The following is a 16,180-nucleotide window of genomic DNA, read 5'->3' as shown; positions in this document are numbered from 1 at the left end:
CAGGCCGGGGGTAGTAGCACACATCTTTAATCCCAGCACTTGGGAGGCAGAGGCAGGCGAATTGCTGTGAATTCAAGGCCAGCCTGGTCTACAAAGCGAGTCCAGAATAGCCAAGGCTACACAGATAAACCCTGTCTCGAAAAACCTAAAAACAAATATGCAAACTCACACACATGTTTTTTGTTTTTGTTATTTTTTCGAGACAGGGTCTCTCTGTGTTAGCCTTGGCTGTCTTGCACTCACTTTGTTGACCAGGCTGGCATTGAACTCACAGCGATCTGCCTGCCTCTGCCGCTCGAGTGTTGGGATTAAAGGCGTGTGCCACCATGCCCAGCCCAAACTCATACACATGTATACCACAAATATGTACGCATACACAAGCACATCACACACAAACTCACACATGCACATCATACATACACACACACACACTTATACACATGCATATCACACACACACACACACACACTTATGCACATCACACACACACACATACAAATTCACACATGTGCACAGCACACACATATACATCACATGCAGAAACATACATATATACACCACAAACTCACACATATCACATATGCACATACATACAATAGCGAGGAATTGTCAGTCATTGTTGTAAAGTCCTTCCATTTTTTTCCCCGGGAGGAACCAAAATTTTGAGTTTTATATAAAATATTCTGGCTTTAAATTTAGTTTAAAGTAAGTTTAAACTTTAAACTTAGGTTAAAAAAATTAAAACCAATCCAAAACTTCTTTGAGGGTCTTATCTGGCCCATGAGCCATTATGAGCCAGATTTAATTATTTAATAATAAATAAATAAATATAAATAACTATCTAGGCATGATAGTTTTAATCCTAGCTTTAATCCTAGCAGAGGTAGGCAGATCTCTTTGAGTTGGAGGAGGCCAGCCTGGTCTACATAGTGAGCTCCAGATGAGCCAAAGATATGTACTCAGGCCTTTGCTCAAAAATAAATAAATACAGCACTATGGTGCATGCCTGTAATCCCAGTATTCAGGGAGGCAGAAGTGGGCAGATCACTGTGAGTTCAAGGCCAGCCTGGTCTACAAAGCGAGTCCAGGACAGGCAAGGCTACACAGAGAAACCCTGTCTTGAAAAACCAATATAAATAGCCAATTGAATATTAAAAGAAAAATAAAATTGTGAATATGGAATATTTCTTACAAATAAATGGTGAGAATCCAAAAATATTGCTACTAATAATAGTAGTAAATACCATCCGCCTTCCAGTCCATGCCTTCATTTCTTCCACTCTTCACTATTTAAAGAATGGTTTTCTCTTTTCATGAACTTTTTTGTCTGCTAGTGACAGAGCTCAAACTAGCTCAAGTCAAGAGAATGATGTATTTATTAACTATTACATCCTAAAAGGCTCACCCGGGCATAGGGCAGGAATGACTTGAGGTGCTGTATCATGCGTACCCCCATGAACTCTGCCCCACCCACCTCCATCTCTGGCTTCTGCTACCCTCTGTCCTTCGTCCTGCAGCTCAAAGGCCACAAAGACAAGCCATGTCTATTGTATATGTGTTTTGGGAATTCATCATCTGTCTTCATGGCCACTGCCACAGTGCTTTGTCATGCGTTAGTATTTCCGGTGTTGGAGGAAAATGTGTCTCAAACTAGTTTTGCTCACCTCAGACCATCAGCTCTGTTTGGAATAATCAAATCTCTTAGAATTCCAAAATCTGAGACCTGTGTTCCTTGCTTAAAATGTGGAGGTACATGACTTGTGTATTCTGCTCTGAAAACGTGTGGGGTACAAGCAGGACCCAATTTGGTGACATTTTTTTCAACCAGTCACTTGAACCCCCTGCTGAGTGGCAGACAGCCAGGTTATCTTAGGAACAGAGCCTGAACTGGGTTGGGCATTAGCTGTTATTTTAGGAGCCTCTGTGTTCTTTGTCACTGGGCTGTGACCAAGCCTGCTTGAATGCACTGTGCAGCCTGCCCACCCATAATGCATACTTCTGGGGGAAGGGGATGGGGGGCCAGTGTCTTTCTTTCCATGCAAGCTGCTTTACTCAGTAACAATCTCTAGCTACCTGGAGTCAGGAATGGGAGTTCAGATCTAGTCACAAAATATTCTTTTATTCTAAGGGTCAAACAGTTCAAATGCATCCTGGGGCCAGGAGACAGAGCCACAAGTTTTACCAACTAGGGTTTGGCACTCATGGTTGCCAAATCCTTTCTTCCTATTATTATTTTTTTCATCCAGGAGGAACCTACGATCTCAAGTTTTATACAAAATATTCTGGGTTTTAAGCTCAGTTTTACTTAGGAAAAAAAAAAGTTTTTTTGAAAGGCAGTCAAAACCAAAAACTTGTCTGAGAGTCTTATCAGGCGCAGGAGCTGTCAGTCTGTGACTTGGGTTTTATTCACTAATCCCAGAACAATGGCTGCCACTTGCCCCACATTTGCATAACTAGAATCCCAGTGGCAAGGACCTCGGACCCAACAAAGATTAGCTGGGAATTGGCTAAAGAAGGTTCATGACTTCAAAATAAAGCCAACCCTTTAGCTTGAACCTTGTGACCTCTCTGGTCAGTCTCGACGATGTTGCCCTGCTTCCCTGCCTCTAGCACCCAGGGCCTTAGTGTTCATCTGACTCCTCGCTTGCTTTACCTCCTCTTCCAGTTAGCCGTGCACAACCCTGTCGCCACACCATCCTCAAGTCTAGACTCAGACCTCCCTTCCTCTGGAGCAACCCTTTCTCTGACTTCAGCTTACGCTATGGCTCACCCCCCACATACACAAACACCAGCCAGAGCCGCAATCCTAGCCCCTTCTTTATACGCCTGGCACATACAATCCAACCCCTAGAAGGCAGGAACCTGGGTTCATTTTCCCCAGTATCCCCGTGGCTTCATAGAGTAACTCGAAGCTTAAGAATTAATGAAAACTAACTGCCTTGACTGTTGCCTCCCACACACTGAAACGCCATCTGTGGAAAAAACTATGGCTTTAAGGAAACGACGCTGCAGCTGGGAACGGTGGTAAGCATCTGGGGGCTGAGGCAGAAGGATGGTGAGTTTCAGATGGTCAGCCAGAGCTACAAATCAAGCTCCTGGGTTGGTTTGTTAAAGGTTTCGCTGTGTGGAGGAGGAAAACTTGCTTGGAGGTAGAATGCTGGCCTCCAATGCTAGACTCTGTTCAGTCTCCGCTAACATCCAAGCTCTACCTGCCACAAAGTTTTAGGTGACCGAGTGGTGGTGGTGGTGAATACTTTTAACCCCAGCACTTAGGAGGCAGAGGCAGGCATTCAAGGCCAGCCTGGTCTATAGAGTGAGTTCTACACAGAGAAACCCTGTCTGAAAAAAAAAAATCAACAAAAAAAATTTTTAATTAAAAAAAAAAAAGTAAAAAGGAAGGAAGAAGAAAAGAAAAACAAACACAGACAGAAAGAAAGAAGTGGAAGAAAGAAGGAGGATTAGGTTCTATTTTTTTTTTCTCAAGACAGGGTTTCTCTGTGTAGACCTGGCTGTCCTGGACCAGGCTGGCCTCGAACTCACAGTGATCCACCTGCCTCTGCCTCCCCAGTGCTGGATTAAAGGCATTAAAGGCATGCGCCACCACGCCCGGCTCAAAAATTAGGTTCTAAACGTTAGGTGATTTCTTCTCTGCCCTTGTGGTGGCTCGTGCCTTTAATCCTAGCATTTAGGAGGGAGAGATAGACTGAGTTCCAGGCCAGCCAAAAAAGGAGAGAGAGGGGGAGGGAGAGAGAGAGAGAGAGAGAAGAGAGAGAGAGAGAGAGAGAGAGAGAGAGAGAGAGAGAGAGAGAGAGAGAATTCATTTATCTTTGGATACTATGGATACAATTCTAGCTTCAGTTTCTGAATTAATCCTCATTTGTTTTGTTTGTTTTTTGTTTTTGTTGTTGTTTGTTTTCTCTGTGAGAACCTCAAGGGCTCCTGTGGCCCTAAAACTGTGAGAATGACCTTGAGGTTAAAATTAACATGCAACTTCATGGCCAGATTAATGAGGGGTTAGGGAATCGAACCTACGGCTTCATGCACACTAACACTGGCACTTAGTGTGCTCCTTAGTGTTCTACATGCACTCTGCCTGGCCGCATGCCCAGCCTGACTTATAAATGCTTATCAATTTGCAATCCTCTTGCCTCTGGTTCAGAAAAGCGGACTGCGCCCTAATGGCTTCCCCCCAGCTTTCCTCGAGTCTGTGGGGGTGGGGCTAGAATGGAGTAGTAACTTGTTAGAAACTTCTCTTCCTGTCCAGCAGCAGCCAGTTAGAAGGTGAGCAGCCGCGAGCAGAAAAGACCCTTTGCATAACCCATTCTTAAATTGGCTGAGGCTTGTACAGTTGTAAACTGAAACTTGGGGCAAACCCTGGCGGTTACATTTTTACACAAAGAATACTTCCTTCTCCGCTTGGTTGATTACTTCCTGCCTTCTGTCTCTCCCCAGCAAATGCACACCAGAGCCTCTGGTGAGCCTGGGAGCTCACGTCGAGCCATCCTACCTGAAGTGGCGACCTCAGAAGCAGCTGGGTTGGCTTTTCATTCATAATACCTGAACCCTCGTAGAGGGGAGGCGGGGCAGGGGCCTTTCGTCTCTATTTAATAAAATCCTGGCTGTGCAGCCGAAAGGGAAAACCGATCCGGGAGTGTGCCGCCTTGGGGATGAGCCCTGCACCACCGCCCTTGGCTAATAATACCGGAGATTGTGCAATGGGTCTGAGCCATTCATCCTGCAGGGGCCGTGGCCATCTCTCACTAAGTCTGCACTGTCCTGGGCTCCCTTGGCACAGCGGGTACCCGCGGCGGCTGCTTGCCTGAGCGTAGTGATGCAGGCGCTGCAGCAGCCCGGGTGCGGCCGGAAGGAACTGATAAACCCGGGCGGGTGGCACCCCTCCCCCGCATCGGAAGTGTTCTCAAGCGCCGGTCATTGAGAAATACCAAAGGGGCAGAGTCGGGTTAGGCGAGGACAGCCCCGGGGCCGAGGCTTGTGGCCTGCTCTGCCCGCAGCCCGCCCAGGAGTGGAGAGCGGGCTGCAGGGGAGACCTAAATGCCCGCTTCGCTAGGCGGCCAGCCAGATCCTGGGTCGGAAAAGCAGGATCAGCCCACCGCCGCCGCCGCCGCCGCCGAGGGGTGCTCCGGGCTTTCCCACAGTCTTCCGCATCCCTCCCCTCCTGGGGCGCCCAGCACCCAGCCCGCTGAGTTAAAAGGCAGGCTGCTGCGCTGGGTTTCTGTGAAGTTGTGAGCAGATCGATAGCACTTTTGAAGTTCTGAGAGCTTACTGAGTCAACACTTTATTTTAAAAGACCAGAGTCTCAAGTAGCTCAGGCTGTCCTGGAACTCAGTGACCTTGAACTCCTGACCCTCCTGCCTCCCGAGATACAAGCAAGAGAGAGTGTGCCAAGAAACTTTTGCATTAAAAAAACTCTGGAGTTGTGTGTTTTATTTTATTTTATTTATATTGTTTTTCGAGGCAGGATCTCTAGCCTACGCTAGCCTGGAACCATTTACCCCAACTGACAATGACTATCTTGTCTCAGTCTCTCAAGTACTGGTAATACAAATGATGCCACCGTGCCCAGTACTTCCAGATTGATGGCGATGATGCTTCTAACTTGAAATCTAAAATCTGAGCAAACTAATACTTATTTTCAAATGTCTCCGATTCTTTTTTGGGGGGGGTGGGGTGGAAGAGGAACATGATTTTATTATAGTTTTTAGGAGTGATGGAGAATGAGAAAAATATTAAGACATCTATGGAATAAGTCAGCAGAAATACAAATAGATCCTGGGATGTTACAACAAATTCTAGAAATAGATGGGTGTGATCCAAGTGGCTCATAAGACACGGTGATGGTGGCTAAGGAGCCATTTTTCCAGCATAGGGCTGTGCAGGATATCCAGACCCTGCCACAAAACCCCCTACTCTTCATGTCTAGATTTGAGAGCTAATCATCAGCTAGTCCGTGTCTTTAGTCTCCACATGTAAGTTAAGAATGTTTGCAAGAAGGGGCTGGAGAAATGGCTCAGTGGTTAAGAGCATGGTCTGCCCTTCCAAAGGACGCAGGTTCAATTCCCAGCACCCACACGGCAGCTCACAACTGTCTTTAACTCCAGTTCCAAGGGATCTGATGTCCTTACACCAATGCATAAAATAAAATTAAATAAACTATTAAAAAAAAAGAATGCTCATCAGAAAGCCAATATTTAGCTTGGTTCTCTTGAAGTCTCTATGTATAAACTCTTTAACAGAAATTTCAGCACAAGTCTTGTTTTGTTTTATTGTTATTTGTTAGTTTGTTTTTTGAGACAAGGTTTCTCTGTGTAGCCTTGGCTGTCCTGGACTTACTTTGTAGACCAGGCTGGCCTCGAACTCACAGCGATACGCCTGCCTCTGCCTCCTGAGTGCGCCCAGCTCAGCTCCATGCCCTTCCAGGTAGTGTGCATTCCTGGAGCTCTCATAGTCATAAGCTCTGGTGACAGCAAATTTAGCATTCACTGTATGCCCATATAGGTGTAAATACCAGGGATGGGGGGGGCACTCATATTAAGATTAAATCTTGGAGCCGGGCGTGGTGGTGCACGCCTTTAATCCCAGCACTCGGGAGGCAGAGGCAGGTGGATCGATGTGAGTTCGAGGCTAGCCTGGTCTACAAAGCAAGTCCAGGACAGCCAAGGTTAACACAGAGAGACCCTGTCTCAAAAACAAACAAACAAACAAACAAACAAACAAAAAACCAAAAGATTAAATCTTGGGTACTGTAACTTGGGAGCCTTCCATCTTGCTTTTTAAGACAATGGTTTACTGGGATTTGGGACTTGCCAGTTAGGCCACAGGAGTGACTAGTGAGCCCTGTGGAATTTGTCTTTCTCCACCTCTCCAGCATCGGGATTAGAAATGTAGGCCACCAAACGTGGATGCTAAGGTGAAACATAGGTCCTCAAATGGCAAGGCAAGCAGCACACTAACCTATCTCCCTAACCCTGAATGCCTTGACTGTGTGTGTTTGTTTGTTTAATTTTTATTTTCTTTTATGTGCATGGGTACTTTGCCTGAGTGTACAATTATGCGCTACTTGGGTGCCTGGTACCCTTGGAGGCCAGAAGAGGATGTCTGATCTTTGGAACTGGAGTTATAGAAAGTTGCGAGCAGACATGTGGGTGCTGGGAATCAAACCTGGGTCCTCTGGAAGAATAACCAGTACTCCTAACCACTGAGCATCTCCACAGCTCCCACCCTAGGGTCCGCCACCCCCCACCCCACCCCCCTACCCCCGACTTCTTTTTAAGCCAAGGTCTTACTGTTTAGCCCTGGCTCTCCTAGAACTCCCTCTGTAGACCAGTATGGCCTTGAACTCGTAGATCCGCCTGCCTCTGCCTCCAGATACCAGGATTCACAGTGCCCACCACCATACCCAGCAGGTCTCCTATTCTTCCTGGCCTCCAAAACAAAACAAACAAAAACCAACCCCCCCCCCAAAAAAAAAAAACAACAACAAAAGAGAGGCAAGGTTTACTTCGTTAGCCTTGTGAACACTAAAGAATTAATAGACACCCCATTTCAAGGTATCAGGTCTTGTTTGTTTGGTTGGTTGGTTTTTTCCGAGACAGAGTTTCTCTGTGTGACTTTGGCTGTCCTGGACTCACTCTGTAGACCTGGCTGGCCTCGAACTCGCATCAATCCACCTGCCTCTGCCTCCCAAGTGCTGGGATTAAAGGAGTGTACCACCATGTGCCCAGCTGGTCTCAGGTCTTCTAAGAGAAAACCAAAATGCAGGTGTTTGAGGGGTCTGGTGGGTGTCCTCACACCAACATGTCACCAGCCCTCAGAACCAAGCGTCGAACCTCAATATGTGTCCACAAAGATCATGGTTATGAAAAGCATAAGGCCCCTAGTGTCTACCTGACTCAAAGGAGAAACTCTTAGTTTTCAAACTTTTGTGGACTTCTCACTATGCATATACCTCTAAGAGAGTCTCTTTTACTTTTGCATAAGCATTTTGTTTTAGTTATTGCTGTTTGTTTGTATTACTACTACGACTACTACTACCTATGATACAGGGTCTCACCATATAGCCTGGTTGACCTGAACTCGTTTTATAGACCAGGCTAGCCTCAAACTCTCATTATGTAGACCAGGCTAGCCTCAAACTTGCCCAGATCCAGCTACCTTTTTGCTTCCATAATGCTAGAGTTACAGACATGAGCCACCATGCCTGGCTGCTTTTCTTTTTGTGGTTTTTGTTTGATATTGGGTCTTGCTTACTAGCTCTGTCCAGGCTAGGACTCCTTGTGTAGGCAAGGCAGGACTTGAACTTGTATCAGTTCTCCTAACTCAGCCTTCTAAGAGTGGGATCATCCAGTCCACAGTCTGTCGGCTTTCTATTTTTGAGGAAAACATTTCATCTCCTAGTTCGTTTAGTAACTCCTATTTAATTAAAATATCTGTGGAATCTCTCTCATGGCATATTCAGAAAAACAGAAATGTCCATTAGTCTTGAGGGGCAAAAAGGAACCGAGACTGTGTCCCTTGTTCCCTTGACAGGACTTCAGGAAATATCCAGTGACACTGTAACTGGCGGGATACAGTGCAAAGTGAAAAAAAAATTGTAAAGGATTCCAATACCACAAATTCAGATCCCAGGCAAATGCACAAGGGGAAATCCTGGGAGCAGTCATGCTCATTTTCCAGATGGCTCATGGTGGGTCCTCTCAGAAAACCTCAGGCAGGTCTCAAGCCATTACAGGAAAAATAATTTAAAGAGCGGTAGGAAGAGATGGCTCAGGGCTAAGAGGAGTGGCTGATCTTTCAGAGGACCTTGGTTTAATTCCTAGCACCCAGGTGAAGGCTAAACCATCTACAATTCCAGTTCCAGGAGATCCAACATCCTCTTGTGTGCATGTGCACAACCCCTCCCGCCCTCCCCCTCCCCCCCCCCCCCCCCGCCCCCGGGCTGGGTGCAGTAATGAGGAGTTCCCGGTCTCTCTCTTGCCAAAGCCCATCAGGAGCCAGTAATCTGTAGCCCAGTGAACTACGGACTTCAAGAGCTCAGACAAGAGTCATTATTCCCCAACAGGATAGACTACTGGATAATTTAATATACTTTGGTGTTCCCTTTAAACTTCATTTCTGCCTGCAATGCAAAAGTTTCTTGGCTGTGTCCGATGTTCCCTTTGTTTTCTGTGTACAAATTATGACTTAAAAAAAAATGTCCGCTCTAGGGGAGCATGGTGTTACACAGCAAATAATCTTATCATTTGGAAGGCTGAGGCAGGAGGATCAAAAGTTAGTTTCAACAGCAGCCTCGGTTACACAGCGAGTTTGAAGCCACCTTGAAAATTAGGCTAGAAAAACACAAAAGGGGAAAAAAAAAAAAGATCGCAGGATTCTCATGAAACTGAACCTCCTCTGCTATTTGGGACACTGGCAAAGTCCAAATCCCTCTCTTTGCTAGGTTTCTATCAGAGTTGGGATGTTGAGGCCAGCGGAGACCACCTGCAAGGCCTCCTCCCCAGACCTCGCACCCCTCAGGGTTTCTCCCAGCCCCAACACTGTGGCTGCATCTAAACTCCTCCCCACCTCCGCCTCCGCCACCCTCCCCCCTCCCTCCCCACTTGACTTTTAATCCAAAGGTTTGGAAGGAGGGAGGGGACAAAACGGGAGCCAGATGTGTTCTTATCCTCCCGCCGCCTCCCTCTTGGGCTTCCTAAAACCCGGAGCCCCGGAGACAAGGATTCGGAGCCGGACAAACGCAGCGCCAACCACGCCGTTCCTAGGCTCCTCCCGGACTGGAAGCAGTGGGAGGGGGAGTGGAAGCGAGGCACACTCAGTAGGCGGGACAAAGTGTTTTGTGAGTGTGTGTATGTGTGTGTGTGTGTTTTACTCTCTCTCTCTTTTTGGGGGGTATCGCAAGTAGGAAGCTTTTTTGCACTCCACCACCTCTGGCCGCTGGGAAGACGTCATCGCTTCCGCCCTACTTCCTCCTCCTGTTGGCGGCGCTGAGAATCCAATATGGAGTAAATCGGTGGAGTGGCGAGATGGGGCTCGGACGGGGCGCCCTGCACCGCCTCCCAGGCGCACCTCCCCCGGCCGCGGAGTGCTACCTGGAACCCTGATTGGCCCGGTCCCCGGGGGGCGACCCCGGCCCGGCCCCAGCTCAGCCGCCGGTCCGCCGCCCTGAGCGTGCTTGGTTGTTTTTTTTTTTTTTCTCTCTCTCTTCCCCTCCGGGTCCCCTTACCAAATCTCGCCCCTGCACCCACTCGGAGCCCGGGGGCTGTGCGCGATTGGCCGGCAGCATCTCCTGCTCCGTGCGCTCCTTCCCAGACCTCTCTCTGCGCTCGGGGCGCCGGTTTCCCTGTCTGCCTCGGCGCCCCCTTCATCTCTAGCTCCCCCACTCCACCACCAAATCAGGAGATGTCGGAGATGTGAAGAAGGGGGGTGAGCGCACAGGAAGATGAAGGGAGCCAGGCTGCCCGCCGCGGGACAGGCGTCTAGGTGAACAAGAAAATGACCGAAGAAACACACCCGGACGAGTAAGTTCGCCGCGGGTGGGACGCGGGTGCCTGGTGGGGTGGCGTGGGGGGGGGGTCGCCGCCAAGGACGCAGGCAGAGACTAGTCGGGGGAACTTGGCGTGCGGTGCAGCCGCTGGTTGAGCTGTCGGGGCTGCGCGTGAGGCTCTTCGGCTAGCTTGGGGGAGGCGGCTGGAACCGCTTGAGGTCTGCGAGTCCAGGTCGCGGCTGGGGCCAAGGGCGCGCGAATGACCTCGGGGCAGTTCTCGAGCTGCTTGAGCGGAAGCTCTGATGCCCTCCACTCGGGGCATCGCGGGGTCGATGGGTCTCTGTGCTTGGTGACTTTGTGACTCTCGGCACTGCTGTCCGCTCCACAGTCCTCTCCGGAGCCCTCTGGGGCCCGGGCTCCGCCATTTCGTTTTCTTGAATCGCTCTCATTTGCATACCACATTTTCATTCATAAAAACACGGAGGAGCTGGTGGGGGGGGAGGGCCGGTTGGGCTCGGCACGGGGTCCGTGCACCCGGGTCCGCGCAGGAGCCGGAGCGCGGGAGCAGCCCGCAGAATCCCGGTGCGAGTGAGTGTGTGCACGCGCTCGTGTGGGCCGGCACACGCGCCCCGCGGTGTCGGGGCAGCTCCGGAGGCGGATCCGAAGCGTGTGCAGCGAGGGCGGGAGAGAGCGTGCGGGGAAGCGCGCTCCTGGCGTGTATGTGAGGGAGGGCGCGTGCCCGTGCGTGTGCCCGGCCGGAGGGGAACAAAGCTCTCGGTGCTTAGTCGGAGGTGCTTCTGGGCTGCCCCTTGGGGAGACCTGGGCCTGTCACGGTCTCCGGGCAAAGTGGTTAGCTGCCTCCCGCCTTAGTCGCGTGTTGGGTTTGGTCTCCGCTCTTGGGTTCTAGGTGTTTCCCTTTGGGGCGTTGGGGGCGGGGCCGCCGGTCTGCCCCGTCTAGTACAGGGCGGGGGCAGGGGTGGAGGTGGCGGTGTCTAAGCGGTCCCCGTACTGTGACCGCTGCTCCGTAGCTGTCTGTGCTCGCCACTCACCACTTTTTTTTTTTTTTTGTGAATAAGACGTTCTCCTTTATTGTCACATGATATCTCTCCTCCCCTGCACATTCATAAATCCTGAGCTTGCCTCGGCTCCTTTCATTCAGTAGTGCCATTAGCCAAGGTAGCAGCGCCCGCTTGGACTCCAGAACGGGTCAGCAGTCTCGGGGAGGCTGAGAGGAAGGAGGCCTGGAGTGGCTGGCTGGAGACCAGCTCCCAAACCTTGGGTCTTTTGCTGCTTTTGTGTTGACTACCCGCCCCCCCCCCCTCCTCCAGCACTGGCACTCTAGAGTGCAGAGAGAGGGGAAGTGACTCAGGACTGGGCCACTGGGAGGCTTAAAGGGCTCTTATAGCAGGTGGCAGAATGCTGTGCGCCACTGTAAGAAATCTCACTTTTTTTGTCTTTGTTTTTTCTTTGGTGCTGGAGTTCACACTCGGGCCTCAGCACATCCAAACAAGCAAAGTCCTCTACTACTGAGCTGCAGCCCAGCCCTTCTTTGTTTTTAAATTGCCCTTTATCCTTTGGCGTCCATTGTCTAGCTTGGGTGGAAGGAAGTTGATGTTCTGGAAAGGGAATTTCCTTCAGTGTGTCCCCTGGGAGCTTTGAGTGCAGTAACCCTAATCTGTCAAGACACCTGTCCCTGGAGAAGGTCCCACCTGCTGTGCAAGTCCCACAGCATGGGTTGATCTATTTTAGACATTTTATTTTGCCTTACTATACCTGTCATTGAAATCGCAAAGGGCGGTGGCGGGGAGGGCGCGAGTTGGGAGTTTTAATGCTGAAATACGGAGGGGAAGAAATATCTGTTAGGCTTTTCCCCTCTTGGAACTTGGCCATAAACAGTTCTTTTTCTTGGTCCTTGTTGGTGCCTGCACTTCGGAGCAGTGGAGAGTACCTGTGCTGTGGTGGGGTTCTTGGAGAACTTTGCCCACTGTGCTTTAGGTTACGTGGCACCTTACGCCTGGAGTGCAGGTCTGGCATGTGCCATTGATCAGCAGCACCTTGTCAACCTTTGCATCTTTCCACGTTTGCTAGCCTAAGCCTAAGGACACCTGCCTTAAGTGAACACCTCCCCCCATTCCAGACTTGGAGAGAGAGGTCGGTTTTACTACTGTAGGAAGCCTTACTGAAGCTCAAGTTGGTGGCTCACGCTTGATATCCCAAAAGCAGGAGACTGATGCAGGAGGATTGCCATGAGTTTGAAGCCAGTCTGTCCTACCTAGTTCTGGGCCAGGTTGAGCAAAGAGAAAGACCCTGACTCCAAAGTTTAAAAAAACAAAAAAACAAAAAAACCTCTGCTGATAGTAGAGGATTAGGGGCTTTTTGAGACAGGGTTTCTCTGTGTAGCCTGGACTCACTTTTGTAGGCTAGGCTGGCTTCGAACTCACAGACATCCTCCTGCTTCTGCCTCCCTGAGTGCTGGGCTTACCGTTGTGTGCCACCATGCCCAGCTTAGTTTCAGAGGATTAGAAAGCCTGATGTCCCCACTACTGTTGAATTGGCCATCTAGGGGTTATGCTTATGATTTTGTCTTTGAGACAGGCCTTCACCGTGAATCCCCTGGCTAGCTTGGAACTTTCTGTGTCGACCAGCCTGGACTTTAACTTAGGGATGCTGCTGTCTCAGCTTCCTGAATGCTGGGGATTGGTTTGTTTCCTCACACCGGCCTTTGGAGTTAACTCAGTGTGATTACTGTAACAATAAAATATTTAGACCACACTGTGGTATTATCATCATCTCCATTTATATTTGAGGAAACTGAGGAGAGTTTAAGTAGTTTGCCCAAGAGCACCTGTTTAGTCACTGAAGAAGTGGGGAATTCACTCAACAGCCAAGCCCAGGAAAGAACCCTTTGCTTTCAGCTAATGTCTGTTAAGGGTGGTAGCCAGCCCTATTGTGAACCTGGCCTCATGCAGGCTGGGGGGGGGGGGGGGAGGGGTGTGTGTGTGTGTGCGCCATGCTGCTCCTGTGGAGGTCAAAGGTCAACTTTGTGGTTGGTTTTCTCCTTTCATCTTTATGTGGATTCTGGGGACCAAGCTCAGGCCATCAGGTTTGCATAACAAGTACTTTACCCACTGAGACATCCACTGGCCCCAACAGGGCCTTGAGTTTTGTTTTCTTGAGACAGAGTGTCACAAACTCAGGCTAGCCTCAAAATCCATGTGCAGGCAAGGCTGGCTTTGCTGCCTCCCTGATCCTCCTGTCTCTACCTTCTGAGTGCTGGGGTAATAGTTACACAATACTATGCCTGACCAAAAAAAACCAGTGTTATTTTCATTTATGTACCGTTAGTTTTGGTATGCATTTGTGCACGTGAGTGTAGTGCTTGTGAAGTCTAAGAGCATCGGATCCCCTAGATTTGGAGTTAAAGGCACTTGTGAGCTGCCTAATGTGATGCTGGGACCCAAACTCCAGTCCTCTGGAAGAGCAGCAAATGCTCTTAACCCAGCCCCAGCCTTTTCTTTCCTTTTAATTATTTTTCAGAAATTCTTAAATTTTGAAACAGAGCCTTACTAAAGTGTTCTGACTTGTCCTTGAACTCACTCTGTAGTCCAGGTGGATTTGAACTTTAAAGCTTCCTGTCTTGACCCCTTGACTATTGGAGATCGTGAGCAGAAATGGACCACCAAGCCCAGCTGACTTCGCTTGCGTTTGTTTGTTTGTGACAGGGTCTCATTATGTAGCCATGGCTCACCTGGCTGATCCTCCAGCTTCTTCTCTCCTGCTGCTGGGAGTCCAGGCATGTACCGCCACAACCCGGCCTGCGTTGGCTTTTCAAACGACAGTGCTTCCCTTCTGTGTAAGCAGGGTCTTTTGTTTTTCCAGCTCACAGGTTTGAGTCCCAGGGCCAGGAAATCATTACAAGTAGAACCCTTACCCTTGATGTTGTGTAAAGTTGGAACCTTGGCCCCATTCGTTAGGAAACGCTACCTCCTTTGTGGCTGTAGTGAGTCCCACCTGCTTTCCTGCTGCCTTAGCCAGTAAAACCTGTAGGTAAAGTGGCAGGAAAACCTACAACTGTTTTGCCTTAACAACTTGCTTCCTCTTGCTGCTTTTGTGGGTTTTGAGATAGGATGTAACACAGGCTGACAGTGAGCTTGCTGCGTAGCTGAGGATGGCCTTGAACTCATGAGGGTTAGATTACATTGAGTTTAGGTGAATGCTACCCATCCTTCCAGCCAGCTCTGAGCCATCCTCCTGGCAGATTTTCCCTGACATTCTCCATCTCACCTCCTGTGGCTGTAGTCCTCTTCCTCCTGTTGTACCAGGCAGCTCTTACCACGCAGCTGGGCTTCTCTCCCAGGCTAGATTGTGCATCGGGCTTTTTGGATTCAGGGTTATTGCTTACTAATCCCCACTGTTTGGTTTTCTGCTATTGTCCCAATACCATTGAGGGCATTGCATTTGCTTAATAAGTGTGTAGTGGAGGAAGTAATAGGTACATGATTATTTCAACATGCTATTTTGGGCCTGGGGTTAGAACCAATTCCCAGACTCCATAGAAAGCAGGACACAGTAGTATTCACTGGGAACCTCATTGCTCCTGATGACAGGTGGGAGGCCTACACAGAGAGATCCCCAGATGTTTGTGTGTCAGCCTGGCATACATAGCAATGAAGAACAGAGCCTGGAAACTGGAGAGGTGGCTCAGTGGTTAGATCAGTTCCAACATGGCAGCTCACAGCTAACTGTAATTCCGGCACCAGGGAATCTGATACGCTTTTTCCGAACTCTGAGCACCAGACATTCATGTGGTACATATGCCCAAGTGCGCGCGCGCGCACACACACACACACACACACACACACACACACACACACCAAAAACAAAAACAAAAACAAAAAAACCAAACCCAGAATGTTTGTTTTTGAGAAGCATGTAGTACTAACAGTGTGGTACTTCTTTAACCTAGACCGTAATGAGCTACCTTCTGAGCGGCTTACCTGCTCTAAGGGTGCACACAGGGTTCTGTGTTTCGTGGGACTGAGTACAGGACTGTCTAGAAGTGGTCATGTGTGGCTCAGCATCATTCTGACTATAGTAGTTGAGGTCAGACTTGGGAAGTACAAGTTCACTGTTGTTTGATTGGTTGATTTTTTTTTTTTTTTTTTTTTTTTTTTTTTTAGAGCTGAGGGTTAGGGAGTCTCACAGTTTGCCCAGGCTGGCACTGAGCTCCAGCAGCCTTCCTGCCTCTGTATCTGAAGGAGCCTGGACTGTGTGGCATTGTGGCATCCTGTCACTTTATCAGCTCATTTTCCAGCTTTAGAAGTACATCCCTGGCGTAGTAAGACGGGGTCTGTGTTTCTGTCCCTGCAGGGAAGTCTGTGGAAACCACAGTGTTAACAGTTTGCAGTAGCTGCAGGGTTCTGGTGGAGTCTCCTCACTTGATGTTGGAGACAGCTGTGCTGATGCACTCCGGTACTGGCATAGGTCCGACGTTTCTGGCTGAACACAAACACACACTCTTCACAGCAGATCCTTGGGATGGAGGCGGGCTAATGGAGGCAGAGCAGGAAGTTTCGATATGTGCGGCTGTTTGTTTTGGCTCCTTGTCTCTGAGAGAAATTAGACTGACTTTAAGACCTTGAAGATAAGACATTGGTGATTTGGGGGACCACTTTCTAG

At 49.2% G+C, this 16,180-nt stretch overlaps 1 protein-coding gene across 1 annotated transcript in view; it reads left to right on the top strand.

Moving 5' to 3' along the window:
- The first annotated feature begins 9,679 nt into the window (after positions 1-9,679).
- Positions 9,680-16,180, top strand: part of SPRED2 (sprouty related EVH1 domain containing 2) — a 103,534-nt gene continuing 97,033 nt past the window's right edge. The window contains exon 1 of the mRNA XM_084799277.1: positions 9,680-10,535. Within this exon, the coding sequence (XP_084655403.1) occupies positions 10,510-10,535 (26 nt within the window). The 5' untranslated portion in view covers positions 9,680-10,509. The remainder of the gene's footprint in view (positions 10,536-16,180) is intronic.

This window comes from Acomys minous (assembly GCF_964271855.1).
Source record: "Acomys minous genome assembly, chromosome: 10".
Lineage (NCBI taxonomy): Eukaryota > Metazoa > Chordata > Mammalia > Rodentia > Muridae > Acomys > Acomys minous.
This window is presented reverse-complemented; position numbering and strand designations above follow the sequence as displayed.